This window comes from Tricharina praecox (assembly GCF_024521635.1).
Source record: "Tricharina praecox strain CBS 144465 chromosome Unknown BZA05scaffold_5, whole genome shotgun sequence".
In the NCBI taxonomy this organism is placed as follows: domain Eukaryota; kingdom Fungi; phylum Ascomycota; class Pezizomycetes; order Pezizales; family Pyronemataceae; genus Tricharina; species Tricharina praecox.
Window position 1 is genome coordinate 48,736 of NW_026250407.1, and position 13,101 is coordinate 61,836.

The 13,101-nt window shown below is 56.8% G+C and overlaps 5 protein-coding genes across 5 annotated transcripts; 1 reads left to right on the plus strand and 4 right to left on the minus strand.

Annotated features, from left to right (window-relative positions):
• Nucleotides 1–208: 208 nt before the first annotated feature.
• Nucleotides 209–1,706, minus strand: BZA05DRAFT_213440 (HotDog domain-containing protein). The gene has a single exon (XM_051479630.1). The coding sequence runs from the start codon at nucleotides 1,261–1,263 to the stop codon at nucleotides 286–288; it is 978 nt and encodes a 325-aa protein (XP_051341843.1). The 5' UTR covers nucleotides 1,264–1,706; the 3' UTR covers nucleotides 209–285.
• A 1,273-nt stretch (nucleotides 1,707–2,979) lies between these two features.
• On the minus strand, nucleotides 2,980–5,825 carry BZA05DRAFT_428879 (P-loop containing nucleoside triphosphate hydrolase protein). Its single transcript, XM_051486110.1, has 3 exons — nucleotides 5,230–5,825; nucleotides 4,815–5,181; nucleotides 2,980–4,760 (listed from the first exon to the last, which is right to left on the minus strand). The coding sequence occupies exons 1-3, from the start codon at nucleotides 5,716–5,718 to the stop codon at nucleotides 3,307–3,309; spliced, it is 2,310 nt and encodes a 769-aa protein (XP_051341844.1). The 5' UTR covers nucleotides 5,719–5,825; the 3' UTR covers nucleotides 2,980–3,306.
• A 312-nt stretch (nucleotides 5,826–6,137) lies between these two features.
• On the plus strand, nucleotides 6,138–7,006 carry BZA05DRAFT_389169 (Prefoldin subunit-domain-containing protein). Its single transcript, XM_051482740.1, has 3 exons — nucleotides 6,138–6,264; nucleotides 6,318–6,482; nucleotides 6,596–7,006. The coding sequence occupies exons 1-3, from the start codon at nucleotides 6,249–6,251 to the stop codon at nucleotides 6,883–6,885; spliced, it is 471 nt and encodes a 156-aa protein (XP_051341845.1). The 5' UTR covers nucleotides 6,138–6,248; the 3' UTR covers nucleotides 6,886–7,006.
• BZA05DRAFT_389172 (uncharacterized protein) lies at nucleotides 7,007–9,021 on the minus strand. The gene is made up of 3 exons (XM_051482741.1): nucleotides 7,807–9,021; nucleotides 7,667–7,745; nucleotides 7,007–7,614 (listed from the first exon to the last, which is right to left on the minus strand). Exons 1-3 carry the CDS (start codon nucleotides 8,839–8,841, stop codon nucleotides 7,409–7,411), a joined length of 1,320 nt encoding a protein of 439 aa, XP_051341846.1. The 5' UTR covers nucleotides 8,842–9,021; the 3' UTR covers nucleotides 7,007–7,408.
• A 3,464-nt stretch (nucleotides 9,022–12,485) lies between these two features.
• BZA05DRAFT_213627 (Prefoldin) lies at nucleotides 12,486–13,050 on the minus strand. The gene is made up of 2 exons (XM_051479632.1): nucleotides 12,911–13,050; nucleotides 12,486–12,851 (listed from the first exon to the last, which is right to left on the minus strand). The coding sequence occupies exons 1-2, from the start codon at nucleotides 13,019–13,021 to the stop codon at nucleotides 12,519–12,521; spliced, it is 444 nt and encodes a 147-aa protein (XP_051341847.1). The 5' UTR covers nucleotides 13,022–13,050; the 3' UTR covers nucleotides 12,486–12,518.
• Nucleotides 13,051–13,101: the final 51 nt, after the last annotated feature.

The window sequence follows — 13,101 nt, forward strand, 5'->3', positions numbered from 1 at the left end:
TGTACGAGGGGGTACGTCTTGAGAAGAAGAAAAATAGAGGTATTTACAGTGATTTGGAACGAGAATCATCAAGGCAAAAAAAAAAAAAAAAAAACAGGTATACGGTATCGCCAGACGCTCTACTATTCTAGACGCACAAAAGGCAAGAAAAAACACTCAACACCCGCCGTGAACAACAAAGCAAGAGACGGAACGGAATCGAAACGGGAAGGAACAACGCCTCTACACTATTTCAGGGGAACCAAAGGTGCCATCATCTAGAACATAGCCTAGTGTCAGCGGGATTCACTGCTGAGGAAGAGAGAGTCCACGAACCTTCGCCTGCTTAGGCTCAATCATCAACGCCGACGCCTCGACGAGCACGACCGGCTCCTGTCCATCCTGCGCCAGCGTCTCGATATGCCCCTCAACCCACGCCTTGCGTCCCTCGACCTTCACCGTCTTCGCCTTCAGCACGACAAACGACTCTGCCGGGCTGGGCTTGCGGTAGTTGATGGTCAGATTCGCCGTCATGCCGATCTTGTTCGGCAGCGCGGGGAAGCAGCATCTCGCGAGCCCCTCGTCTAGCAGCGTCGCCAGCATTCCGCCGTGAATGAGCCCGGGGTATCCGCACAGCTCGGGGCCGAGATACAGTATCGACACGAGCGACTTGCCGCCCTCCTCGGACCAGACGTAGGGCGGGACTTCGATCTTGCCCGGGCCGGCGAGCGCGCCAGAGGTGAGTGATGCGGTGCGGTACTGCTCATGGACCTTCAGTGTTGGGCGAGACTCGGTGAACTCCGGCTTCGACCGCAGCGAGATCGCCAGTGGGTGGTTGTTGATGGTCTCTTCGATCTCGACTTGTTTTGGTGCGGACGGGGTGAAGCGCTGCAGCGACTCCTCGTCCGAGTATGCGATGAAGTCGGCGGCGGACATGACTACAAATGCGGCGCCGGCGATGGTGGAAGCGATGGCGAAGCCGAACCAGGCGATCGGATGGAAGTAGAAGTGGTCTTTGAAGCGCGAGGAGAAGGTGCTTGGTGCGTGTACTGTGGCTGTCGAATACAGTCGTCGGGAAGGAGAAGCGAGTGATATCGAGTGCGGCTGGAAGTTCCTGATGCCCGGGAACACTGTGGACGAGATCTGCCTTTTGTAAAGTGCTGCGGAAGCGATATCGGATATCCCGCCGCGCCCGGCGCTCGCCCGGACCGATGAAGATGTTGGCAGAGCTCTCGCTCGAGCCCATGCAACAGCTCCCCTGCGCAACCCTGCGGCAATAGACATTTTCCACGTAGTGGTGGTGGTGGGGCGGAGTTATCTACGAGACGGGATCTGACTTCTGTTGAGCTGTGTCTGTAGGTAGAGTGCCGAAGCCCAAGAAACTTGTCGATATCGGAGAAGCTGTGAAACTCCGAAGGTGCTCGAGCAGCTTAGATAGCTCCGACCAACAAGCAAAACCCGGTAGTGTATGTATAAGCCCGGACTTGCCTTGCGTGGCGTCGTAAAAAAAGGAGGACGAACCAATCGGTGCTTCCGTCGATCGGACCTCTTCTTCGGCGGCGGCGACGGCGTTGGCGGCGTTTGAGTTGAAGGAAATTCGATGCTTCTCCTTTTCCCGACGGTGACTGGTGGTGGTGGTGGTGGTGGCTCGTAGCTACGGCTTACGGGATCGAGGAATAACGTTCGTGCATCCATCCATCCTACTCCACCGGCACTCAGGCACAGGATCAGGATCAGGGTTTGGCTACCGGCGTCAGCAACGACAACCTCGGCAGGTCCCTTTGTCACTTGCTTTTTCAGCCTCTTGGCGACGGACTGAAAACGTGGGGGACATGGAAATTTCACAAGGCCAGTGCGATCCCAGCCAGCCGTTACCCCCTCAGCTCAGAGGCTCAGCTCGTCTTTCTGTCTTTTGCAAGGGCCAGACTTCCCCAAAGATCCAGATCACGGCCTCGTCTTGGCTTGGCGGAAAGAAGCCGAGGGACATGTGCGCAACGGTCATCACTCCCCAACAACAACAAATTCTCCGGAGCCCGAAATCGATGAATTACCGATCCGACTCTGTGCTGAAGCCAGACTGTCTCACTTTTCCCTTCGGCCACGGAGTGAGTGGGAGGCCGAAGTTCGAACTTAGACCTCAACAATACCGTAGGTACGCGGGTAGTTAGATATATCTCGTTCCCAACAAGCGGAGGAGAGATATGCCGAGGTACCTTCCTATCCTCGCGGTTCGTGGTCGTCGATGTCACGGGCTTTATACCTACATAACCACATGCTCCATATACGAGTATCTGGTAGCGAAATTGAGGCAATATAGAGATGGAGACCTGGCCCAGTACTAGGTATAGGTACCTAAATCTAGGTAGTCCGAGTCCCGACTTTGAGGAGTGAATCCAGACTCCAGACTCCAGAGTCTACAGCTAGGCCGGTGTATGTATGTATCCCGACGCCGATAAATAACGAGTATGTACCCCGGGGCTCCTTTGCAATATCAACCACGTTATTCCGACCACGGGAGGCCATCGAGGACATATTCTTGAGCTCCCACGTTTTTCCCACGTTAACGATGATGATGATGATGATGATGATGATGATGATGATGATGATGATGATGATGATGATGATGATGATGATGATGATGATGATGATGATGATGATGATGAGGAGGAGGAGGAGGCCTAGGTCGACCTATATACAGGTATCCGTAGCCGCACTGCGTGGGGTGCAGTCTTGACTCTTGAGCTTCATGTCATCAGGGTAGGATAGGTAGGATATCTGAAAGACCCGTCAGTTGTTGTAACTTGTCAGGACTCAGCCCTGCTCGATCGGTTAGCTGTAATTGTCCAAAATTCAAAGCTTGTCGGTCGGTTTGGATCGCGGTTGACGAGCCGTAAACTGTCTGTCTATAGTAGGTATCAACTTGGTCACTCGCCACAGCGTAGATATCTATCCCCTGAAACGTCCCTCATACATCCAGAGGATCATGTCCATGATGACTGAGAACCATCCTATGGAGTCATCGTCCACGGAATCATTGCCCGAGAAATTCAAACCGCTCTATTCGTTGTAAAGTTCTTTACTCGTGAATATAGAGTCCATGATACACAGGAAAAACATCGCATACAAACACCTCTGCCAGCAACACATAAGGAGGATAGGATCAATCGCTTCACGAGCAAGCATTCGCCACGGCCCTCTCTGAACAGGACAGGACAGTCTCTCTCTGTGACATAAAAACACCGGATATCTATCTATCTAACGAGCCACGAGTATCGTACGCAAAGCAAAGACACACAAAAGCACGCAACAAACCAAAAAGCACCCCCCTCACACGCCCATCATGCCGCCAACCTCCTTATCCCCCCTCAACGCCATCTTGACCTCCTCCTCGCCGACAAGACACCTAACGCGGCCGCCCCTCTCCCCCTTCCTCCCCTCAACACTCACGATGCCCGCATCGACCAGCGCCGCCACGGTAGCCGCCAACCCCGCGCGCCTCGCGCCGCCAGCGACAACCTCCTTCACGACGTCATCAGCGAGGACCGCCATGCGCTCCGCCTCCTCGAATACATCAGCCAGGAGATTCTCCGCGACGCCGGAGCGGCGGACGCGGGTCAGCAGCGCGGCCAGGAAGACCTTGCTTGCGCAGGGCAGGAGCTTGAGGAACGTCTGCAGGGGCGACGAGGTGGATTCCTGGATGGCCTTCTTGATGACGGGAATTGTGACTCTGCCGCCGGCCTTGAGGCCGCCACCACCGCCGATGCTTTCGCGGCGGGACGGGGTGCCCGGTGCAGTTGCGTCTGGGTGCGTGGAGTCTGCGTACTCGACGATTTCGACGGCGCGCCGGCAGATGTCGAGGGCGCGCCGGGCATCGCCGGAGACGGCCGCGACCTTGCGTGAGGCGAACTGGATTGCGTCGGCGTCGACGATGTTGCCCGGGACGCCCTCGAGGCGCGAGGCGATGATGGTTTGCAGCTGGGAATGGGTGTAGCCCGGGAATGTGATGCGCGTGAGACCGAGGCGGGATGAGATCTTGTTCGAAAGCGTTCGCTCGGGAAGATCCATAGTGTTCGCAACCGCCAGCACGATCAGCCGCGAGTAACGCCCGCCGGGCCAGTTGAAGAAGTTGTACATTACTCCTTGGCCGCGGGTGACGAGCTGGTCGAGCTCGTCCATCAGGACGACGCAGGGTACCCGGCGAGGACTTGGAGTGGAGAATTCTGCTTCCAGTAGGCCAAGGGCTTGCGAGGGTGAGACTCGCTCGCCTTTGATGGCTTCCCATAATAGCGAGTAGGATTGGTGAGGGTCGGTAACTTTCATGCCGTTGATCTCGACAAAGGTGAAGTCGTCGAGTTCTTCGGCTGCCACGAGAGCCTGCAGCTGCGAGACCACTTCCCGCACGGTGGCCGTTTTTCCGGTGCCAGGTGTGCCGGAAATGTAGATGCAGGAACCGGTGCCCTCTGTGATGGCCGCCGACAGATGTGTGTAGACTTCCGTAAACTCCTCTTCTCTACACGGCAGCGATGCGGGGAGGGTTGAGACATGGAGACGGTGACGGGCTATGGCATAGGGTGTGGATAGATGTGTAGCGGCGGAGAGTGTACGAGTGCTGAGCGGCGTGAACAGGAGTGGTTTCTTGATAGTGACCCGTTTATGCGTCGGAGTCGTAAACTTCGCGGGCGTTCTTCTCGTTGGCGTACCTGCTGCCGGCGCCTTCTGACGTTTCCTCCTGCTAGGCGTCGCCGGGGCTTTGGTGTACTCATCATCCTCATCATCCTCAGCTATATCCGCAAACTTATCGTCCTCTGACTCAGACAGCGTTTTATCCCAATCACGATCCCTCTCATCATCGTCACTAACACTATCCCCCTTGACCCTCCTCCTCTTCGCCCTGCTCCCATTGTGGACATTCGCCAGCGCCTTCCTCGTCGCCTTAGTATTCCTGCGGACATAGTCACCGATGGCAAAGATATCCGTATCGCGGCCGCGATACAGGTCCTCCCACACAAACTCGTCCGAGTACGTAGCAGTGCGCGGGTTGCATGCGCGGCGGCACACGAAGACCTTCCCGAACTCTTTCGACTTCTTCGAGACGCCGTCGGGATACTGCTTGTTGAACTCGGCCGGCGACAGGACGATCGCCCGCCCGTTGATCGATGGCAGCGGCACCTCGTCGTATGAGGGGTTGAGGTAGAGCTCGTTCTGTACGGGTAAGCCACACATCTCCCCCCAAGGGGACGGTAAACCTACCGGTAACGAATCCGTCCTCTTCTTCGCGCCCCGCCGGATCTCGCTCTCGGTCGAGAACCAGTTGACATTGCACACGCCCACGCCGCCCTCCTTACCCCCACTACCCTCGGCGAACTCACACGCCATACCGACATAGGCCTCCCCCTTCAACCCCTCGCCCTTAATGAGCAGACAGTCGCCAATGTGCACATCGAAGCTGCCCATGCGCGCTCCGACTATCTTCCGCTCCGTAGCCTTCCCCTCTTTGTCCTTCCGCTCCTTCCCCTCCTTTTCTTTCCCATCCCTCCCTGTGCCTGTAGAGGGGGAGTAAACCCACTCCCACGGCAAATCCTCAGAGCCCAGCTCGTCGTCGCTGTCGTCGCGGACCACGCCGCGCAGGCGCGCGCGCGCTTTGGATAGCGCACTGCTGCTGCTGCTGCTGATTCGCCGCTTTCTGAGGGTTTGTAAGGGCGGTGGCGTGGGCGAGGTGGGTGTGGTAGTGGCTGGCATCGTGTCGTAAGTAGACGGGTCTGTGTAGTGGGTGGGTGGGTGGGTGGACGGACGGACGGACTGGAAGGTTGGAATTGGTTGACGCGAGTGAGCCTTGAGGCGAGAGGTGGCGCGTTGATGTGGGTCAGGGGGCGGGTTTACGCGTTATGCTTGGGTGCTTGGGTGCTGCTGCGTCATTGGCTGGTACTCGCATTCGACATTTATTTGCGTCGAGACTCGAGAGATGTGAGTTGTGAGTTGCCATTGGCCAATAGCCCCCGCCGGCAGCAACGTAACTCACAATCAGAGCTCTGAGAACTGAATCAAATTGCTTGACTTCACGCAACCACCCGCGAGTCGTTTTTGATGAAATGAGTGACACCGCCGAGTGACCCCCCGTGCACCACTACTAGTAGCGCAAGAGCCGCACCCCACCCCCGCCAACCAAACATTCCCCAGCATCAAGCATCAAGCATCAAGCCAAACACCTCACCACCACGCCCACCCACCCACCTCCCCTCTCCCCCACCATCACCATCGCCACCGTGACTATGTCAGGCCAACAAAGTACTTCCCCCCCCTCCCCCTCCCGCCCCCGAAGCACCACTAACACCACCTAGTCGACCTAACAACGCTCCCTCTCGACACGTTAGCGCAGGTCAAAAAGCAGCTGGACGACGAGCTCGAGCACCTAACCACGTCGTTCACGAAGCTACGGCAGGCGCAGACGCGGTTCAAGGAGTGCATCATCAGCGTCAAAACGGGTGTGAACGACAGCTGTGCTGGTTAGCCCCCCCCCCCCCCCCCCCCATCCTTTCCCCTCCGTCCCTCTCCCCATCCCCCGTCCCCCCGTCCCCCCCGCGCGCTTCCTACTAGGTGCTGACCCGAAGGCCCTTAGGCAAAACGCTCCTCATCCCGCTCACCACGTCCCTATACGTTCCGGGGGAGCTCTCGTCGACCTCGCACGTGATGGTGGACGTAGGCACGGGCTACTACGTCGAGAAGACGACGACGGACGCCGTAAAGTTCTACGCCGCCAAGGTCGACGTGCTGTCCAAGAGCCTGATCGAGCTCGAGAAGGTGGTCGCCCAGAAGGGCCAGAATGTCAGGGTCGTCGAGGAGGTTATAAGAAGGCGGGTTATGGAGCAGCAACAGCAGCAGGGCCAGGGAGGGGAGGAGAAGGCGTAAGATGTCGCGAGGTCAAGGGAGGGGTTTGCTCGTGAGGGTCATCATGTGCTGGAGGTGAATGGACCTGAACTGAATGGAACTGAACTGAACGGCTTTAAGGAGTGAAAGAGTAATAAAAAAACACACATCCAAATCCATCCAATCCAAATCCAAATTTCACAATCGTGAGATATATAAACCAATGAACCGCAGATATAGCGAACAAGCAAGCAAGCCACAAGCCAAACGACACAAAACACCATCATAACAAATAAATCATCCAGGACATAGTAAAACAGACAGACATACATAACACGTAGAAAACTCCCCATACCATCCTCTCCACCTTTCTTGTCGACCCTTGGATCGAAGAAACATAAAAGCACAAAACATAAAGCTCTCTAGCCAGAAGCATAAATAAAAACAAAAAACAAGAGACATCGTGCATTCCCAGTGTGTTGATTACGACAACCGAGGCGCGTAGCTTGTTGCAACCCGAGTTTAGCGGCGCCAACGGCTGCGTACGCGACACACAACCGTCAGTTTATTTGGCCTTGAAGATGTCGCTCCACTTGATCTTGATGGGATCGACACGCTGTGTCTGGCCTCCACCAGGCATGTGTGTGATTGTTACTGGCAGAGCCATGGGGTATGGCTGGCCAGCGATCTGGACATACTTGACGTAGCCACCATTGGGACCGGGAACAGTGGGAGCCTTGTCGGCGGCTTCTTGGATTTGTTGATAGTAGGCTATTGATTTGTCAGTCGACATGCTCCAGAGGAGGAGAAGGGAGAAACATACCTCGGATTTCCTTCGTTCGTGCCCAGAGGTACTGCTGCTCAGTCTTCTCGACGAAGCGGTGGACGAGGAAGTAATCAGCCTGTCGCAAAGTTTATTAGCATTCGATATCGTAGAGTGTCGAAGAAAAGAAAAAAACTAACCTCTTCGGTGAAAGGAATCCCCCTCTCCTCCAGTGCTTCCTTGCATAGATGCACTTTGCTGAAGCGGGTGTATGTCTTCTTGCCCGACTGAGCGGCATTGTACTTGGATCGCTCCTCCTGGAGGGCGGCGTCGATCTTCATCTTCAATTCCATCTCCTCCTTCTCCTTCGCCGCCTTCGCCGCGGCCGCGGCAGCCGCCTGTTGCTCGAGCAACTGCTTGGCAGCATCGGCAATCCTCTTCTTCTCGGACTCCATCTTCTCCTTCTCCTTCCTCGCCTTCTCTTCCTCCTTCGTTCTCTGGATCTTGATCTGCTCCTGCACCTTCCGCTCGATCTCCTGCTCGCGCAGCTTCTCGAGCCTTGCCTGCTCGTCCTGCATCCGCTTCTTCTCGGCATCGACCTGCACCTTCTCCAGCTGCTTCTGGACCTCCTTCAACTTCTCTGTCAACTCCTCCTCCTGGCGGGAGGGGCGGTACACGCCGACCGCATACCGATCATCGTAGCTCTCGTTGCTCGCGCAGCTAGGAGTTCTCGAATGCCGTCGGTGCCTGGACACATCGCGCGAGTGATCCCTGGAGTCGCCTGCGCCGCCGTAGCTGCTAGTGCTGTACTGCGAGTAGTTATCGTCGTCGACGTAGTACTTCTTCTGCCTAGACTGGGTGTCGTAGTACTGTTTCTCGGACCTGGGACGGGACAGCGCGCGGCGGCTGTCGACAACGATCTGGCCGCCGCCGCCGCTGCGTCGGCCCCGCTCGGACCCGCTGCGGCCGAGTGCGCCCCCGTAGCCGCCGGGTGCGAGGTACACCCGCTCGCCGGCGACGTATTCGCCGCGCGCGTGCGAGTTGCTGCGGCTGTGCATGGCGGACGGCGCTGGGGACGCGGCGACGACGAGCGGGGAGTTGGGCGCATAGTAGTCGGAGTGCGGGGAGAAGGCCGATGGAGGCGGCGGTGGCACTACGTATGTTGCGTCCATGGGTGGGGGAGGGGCGGGCGCACTGGCGTATTGGTATTGCGGCACATCGGCGTAGTACGACATTTTGGCGGGGAGGGGGCGGGGGTGTTCTGTTTACTATTGGCGGGGGGTTGTGCGGGGGGAGGGAACAGGCAGCTTGCTTGGGATGGGAGGGAAGACGATATGGATGAGAAAGAAACTGTCTCGCAGTTCTGGATGGACGGAGGGTTTTGTTCGAGGTCCGGATGGGGGTTTAGTAGTGGGGGGGGGGGGGGGGGGGGGGGGGGGATTTTCGCTGAGGGGAGAAGAGGAGGGGAAAGAGGAAGAAGGTGTGATGGAAGAGGTGGGCAGCGGCGGTCCTTATTAATGGGTGTGGCAGACAGGCAGGCAGGATAGTGAAGTAGGACAGCGCATAGAACACACAGTAAGGACTTACTCAGGTAACTACGGGCAGGAGGGGGAGGGGGAGAGAGGGGGAGGGGGAGGGGGAGGAGAGGAAACTACGGGGGAGGGAAACTACGGCACGGGGAGGGGGGAGGGGTTGGGTGGGGTTGGGCGCGGGAGCACAGCACAGCCGCCGCAGAGAGAGAGTGGCCTGGTCAGTGGTGGTGGGTGCTGCAATGGGGAGGAGAGAGAGGGAAAGGCCGCAGCGAGCAAAGAGGCGGGGCAACCACCTGCCATGCGATGCGGTGCCGGCAAAGCAGAGCTGGCGGCAAACAGCAACCCCTCCCTGCCTCTCTCGCTCCCTACCAGTCCTCCCAGCCCTCCCCGTCGAAAGCCCCTCACCGCCATACACGAACGCCACCTCGTCACGAAGAGATGTATTCGGGCAAAGGTGAGCTACTAGCATTCAAGTAACTACTGGTAACGCTGGCCGCTGTTGGCTCATCGGAAGCAAGACCACTCTAACACGATGCGATATGTCGCCCAAAACACACGCAGTCCTCTTAATCCGACTGCCTGCTGCTGTGTGCAGTGGCACAGCATGCCGATGGCGAATCGATGACAATATCGCCGCTTTCCTGTCTTTCTCCTCGTTCCTCATTCGGCAGCGGGCGGCCCAGGCCAACACCGTATGCAGGAGCCCATCCGTCGCTCAGCCGGTCTCGAGCGCAAACGCAACGCCTATGCCATTCCGCAGGCAAGAGAGCCTCGAAATCGGTTTATGTATGGGCTTCCGATAGACACAGGAATCTCTGTATGGTAAGCACAAATGCCTAGCAAAGGTGCAGAGCGATGGCATAGCAGCTAGTTGGCAGGCTACCCAAGTACCTACTATCAGCAGAGCTAGGCATCCATCCTGCCATCGAGATGCTCCCTCCCCTGCTCTACCGAGAGCTCAATTGACTCACCCCCCCGGCGAGATGGCGGTGTAGGTGTTGGGTAACCAGCTATCCACCCCATGCGCAGCAACGTACTCTACAGTATTCTACATCGAAACGAAAGAGAAAGAGAAAGAGAAAGAAAAATAAACCCCGGGATATTCTCCATTCTCCATTTCCGCTGTCGTTGTTTTGCTGTGTTGATCCAGGAACACGCCGTGCCCGCCCGCCCGGCGCCCGCGGCCAACCTCCCTTGCACCGCGGGTGAAATGACCGACCACCACCCATGGGTGTTTCAGTATCCGCGGTACTACAGACTACCTACGTAACTACAGCGTGTTCTATTCCTAGGTATCCCTCGCAAGTTCGCATAAGTTTGCCGGTCGGTGGACACTGGAGGCTGGCGTTTCAGGAATCAGGACCCCCCGTCCCCCAGCGCCCCCGTCCCCCAGCGGCCCCATCCGCCCCCATTCCTCTCCGCCGTCTTGTCTCTGGAGAGAAGCGAGCATTCCAGTCCTCGTCATCCAATCGCGCGGTTCGGGCGAAAACTCACAATCCAATCCGTTGGTAAGTAGAGCGCTGACTGGCGACAATCCAATCCGTTGGTAAGTAGAGCGCTGACTGGCGACAATCCAATCCGTCTGAGCGTGGCTGTGACGGTGACGGTGACGGTGACGGTGATCCAGTGATCCAGTGAGACGACACACTAGGTACCGGTAGAATAGGTACATGTTAACGAAACGGAGCGTGGCCGTGATCACGAGGCTCCGGGACGACATGACGGTAGGAGGGTGGGGGGAGGTGGCACGAGACAGATTCCTTTCCTTCCATATTCACCCTGCATGTAGGGTAGGTATGATAGCTACCGGAACAGTTCGTAGGGAGAAACGACACGACAGTGACGGCACCACATGCGTAAGGCTGACCCCTCCCTTTCCCGTCTATTCAGAGCCTGACCATCGAGTACCATAGAATAAAAACTCAACTCACTGTGGCGCAACTGTCACTGAGCTGGCAAACATGAAAAACTCGGAGTCGGCAGAGTGTGGAACAGCGCAGCTCATCAACTTACTCTACCTACTATAACCAAGTAAGATGTACTTACTGACTTATTCACACCTTCGCGGGCGGTGGATTCCAGAACTCTAAAGCGTCCGATCGATCTTATCGTGTACCTACTCTACTTTACAGCCTGTCTGTAAGCTGTCCGAAGGCCTGGCCGACGGCAGAGGGCTGTGAGCGGCGAGTGATTAATCCCTGCAATTTCTGCACAATAGATGGATGGCAGTGAAGGGAGCCTGGAGGGGAGTGATAGTCAGTGATGCGCAGCATGCAGAATTAAGAATATATCTCGCTCGCATGCTGCAGGACAGACTATGGTACAGTTGCCCAAGCCTGAGTCTGCGCCTTCGAACCGCTCGCCGTCAATGAACGGCTAATGAAAAGGGATTCTTCACCGCCTGAACGCAAGCACGAGCGAGCGAGCGATGAGATCGTCACGGACACAGCGGAAGACACAGCTCCCACGGCTACAGCTTTCGACTCAGCGGAGACAGGTGCATAGGTACGCAAGGTCCTCCTTGAGCCTCCCGTCATAACTAATGGTCCGGCTGGGGCCAGCCGCAATCTCCAACAGCGCCTCACGGTCAGCCTTCAAGCCTGCCACGGACAACGGACAACGGACAATGCGAAGCAGTCTCTAGGCTCTGCTACTTCTTACCACCGCTGGCGATCACTACTACTATTTCATGTCCGTACCGAGGTGTCCATACAAAACATTCGAGATACCTATCTCGTCTCGTCTCATTGGCGATTGTGGTCCGGCGAGCTTTTATGCATGCCACAAATACTCGAGACGCCCTCTACTACCCAATCAGTGAGCACATCGATGGTCTTGGCTGGCTGGGTGGAATGGGAGTGGAGTGGAGTAATTATGCTGGTGCCAAAATCTATGATTAGACGATGCCAATACTCAGCACTGGGCCGGAGACTTGATTGATCACTGAGCTGTCTTCCAGCGTAGGTTGGCACAAGCTCAACCACCAAGTGAAGTCCCGTTAGTCTTTCGCCACACGGTCCACGCTTAAACGCTTAAACGTCGTCATCTACCGCATCTACCGCGTCCACCGTACATAGCCGAGCCCATCTACGGGAGACGAGATTTACTATTACAAGCGTCATCGTGGCGAGGACGTGGACGAGAACGTGCACGCTGGAGGAAGCATTGAGTAGAGTCCTCCAGGGCCTCAAGGTGCCTCGTTGTGGGATCACCGGTTAAGTTCCGTGGGAACAACCATAGGTACTAGTACAGTAGTTCCATCCGTCCAACAAGTTCATTATCTCCATCCACCGAGTCTGTGGTAGGTGTGTAGTATAGTAACGTCCCGCCGCCCTCCCACCGCCCTCCCCCCATCCCGCATCCCCCCCCCCATCCCCCTCCTAGCTCCTCCCGCCCTTAAGTATAGCATCCAGCCCCTCCCTCGCATTGACATACGTAGTCTCAAGGTACCTCATTTTCTTCTCGAGGTCCGTAATATCGCCCTTAAGGCCCTTCTCCTCATTTTCCAGGCGAGCCTTAACATCAGGCATCTGTCGGTGCACAAACATTTTCCCGACGCCCTCGAAGACGCGGGTTTCCGCTGGCAGCGAGGACAGTTCCTCGCCCGTCAGCTGCAGCAGTCGGATCTCGCGGTTGCACGTGCTGATCTGGGTTCGCACCATTTGCAGCTGTTGCAGTGATGATGAGGCGCGGGCGTCGATGTCGGATATTAACTGGGGTGGTGTTAGTGAGGGAGCAGGGAAGGATAGAGAGGGAGGGCGGGGGGGAGTGCCTTTTGGAGCGCTTCGTTGGGGATCGACATGCTTGCTGTGCTGGGCTGGGGGGATGGGCGTGGAGGTGGTGCGCGGATTGGAAGTGAAGTGGGAGCTCGCGCGCCATACATATGGTGTGTGGCATGGTGGGGTAGTTACGCGAAAGCTTTAGCGCGGCTCGGCGGAAGACATGAAGTATCACCCATCGTAT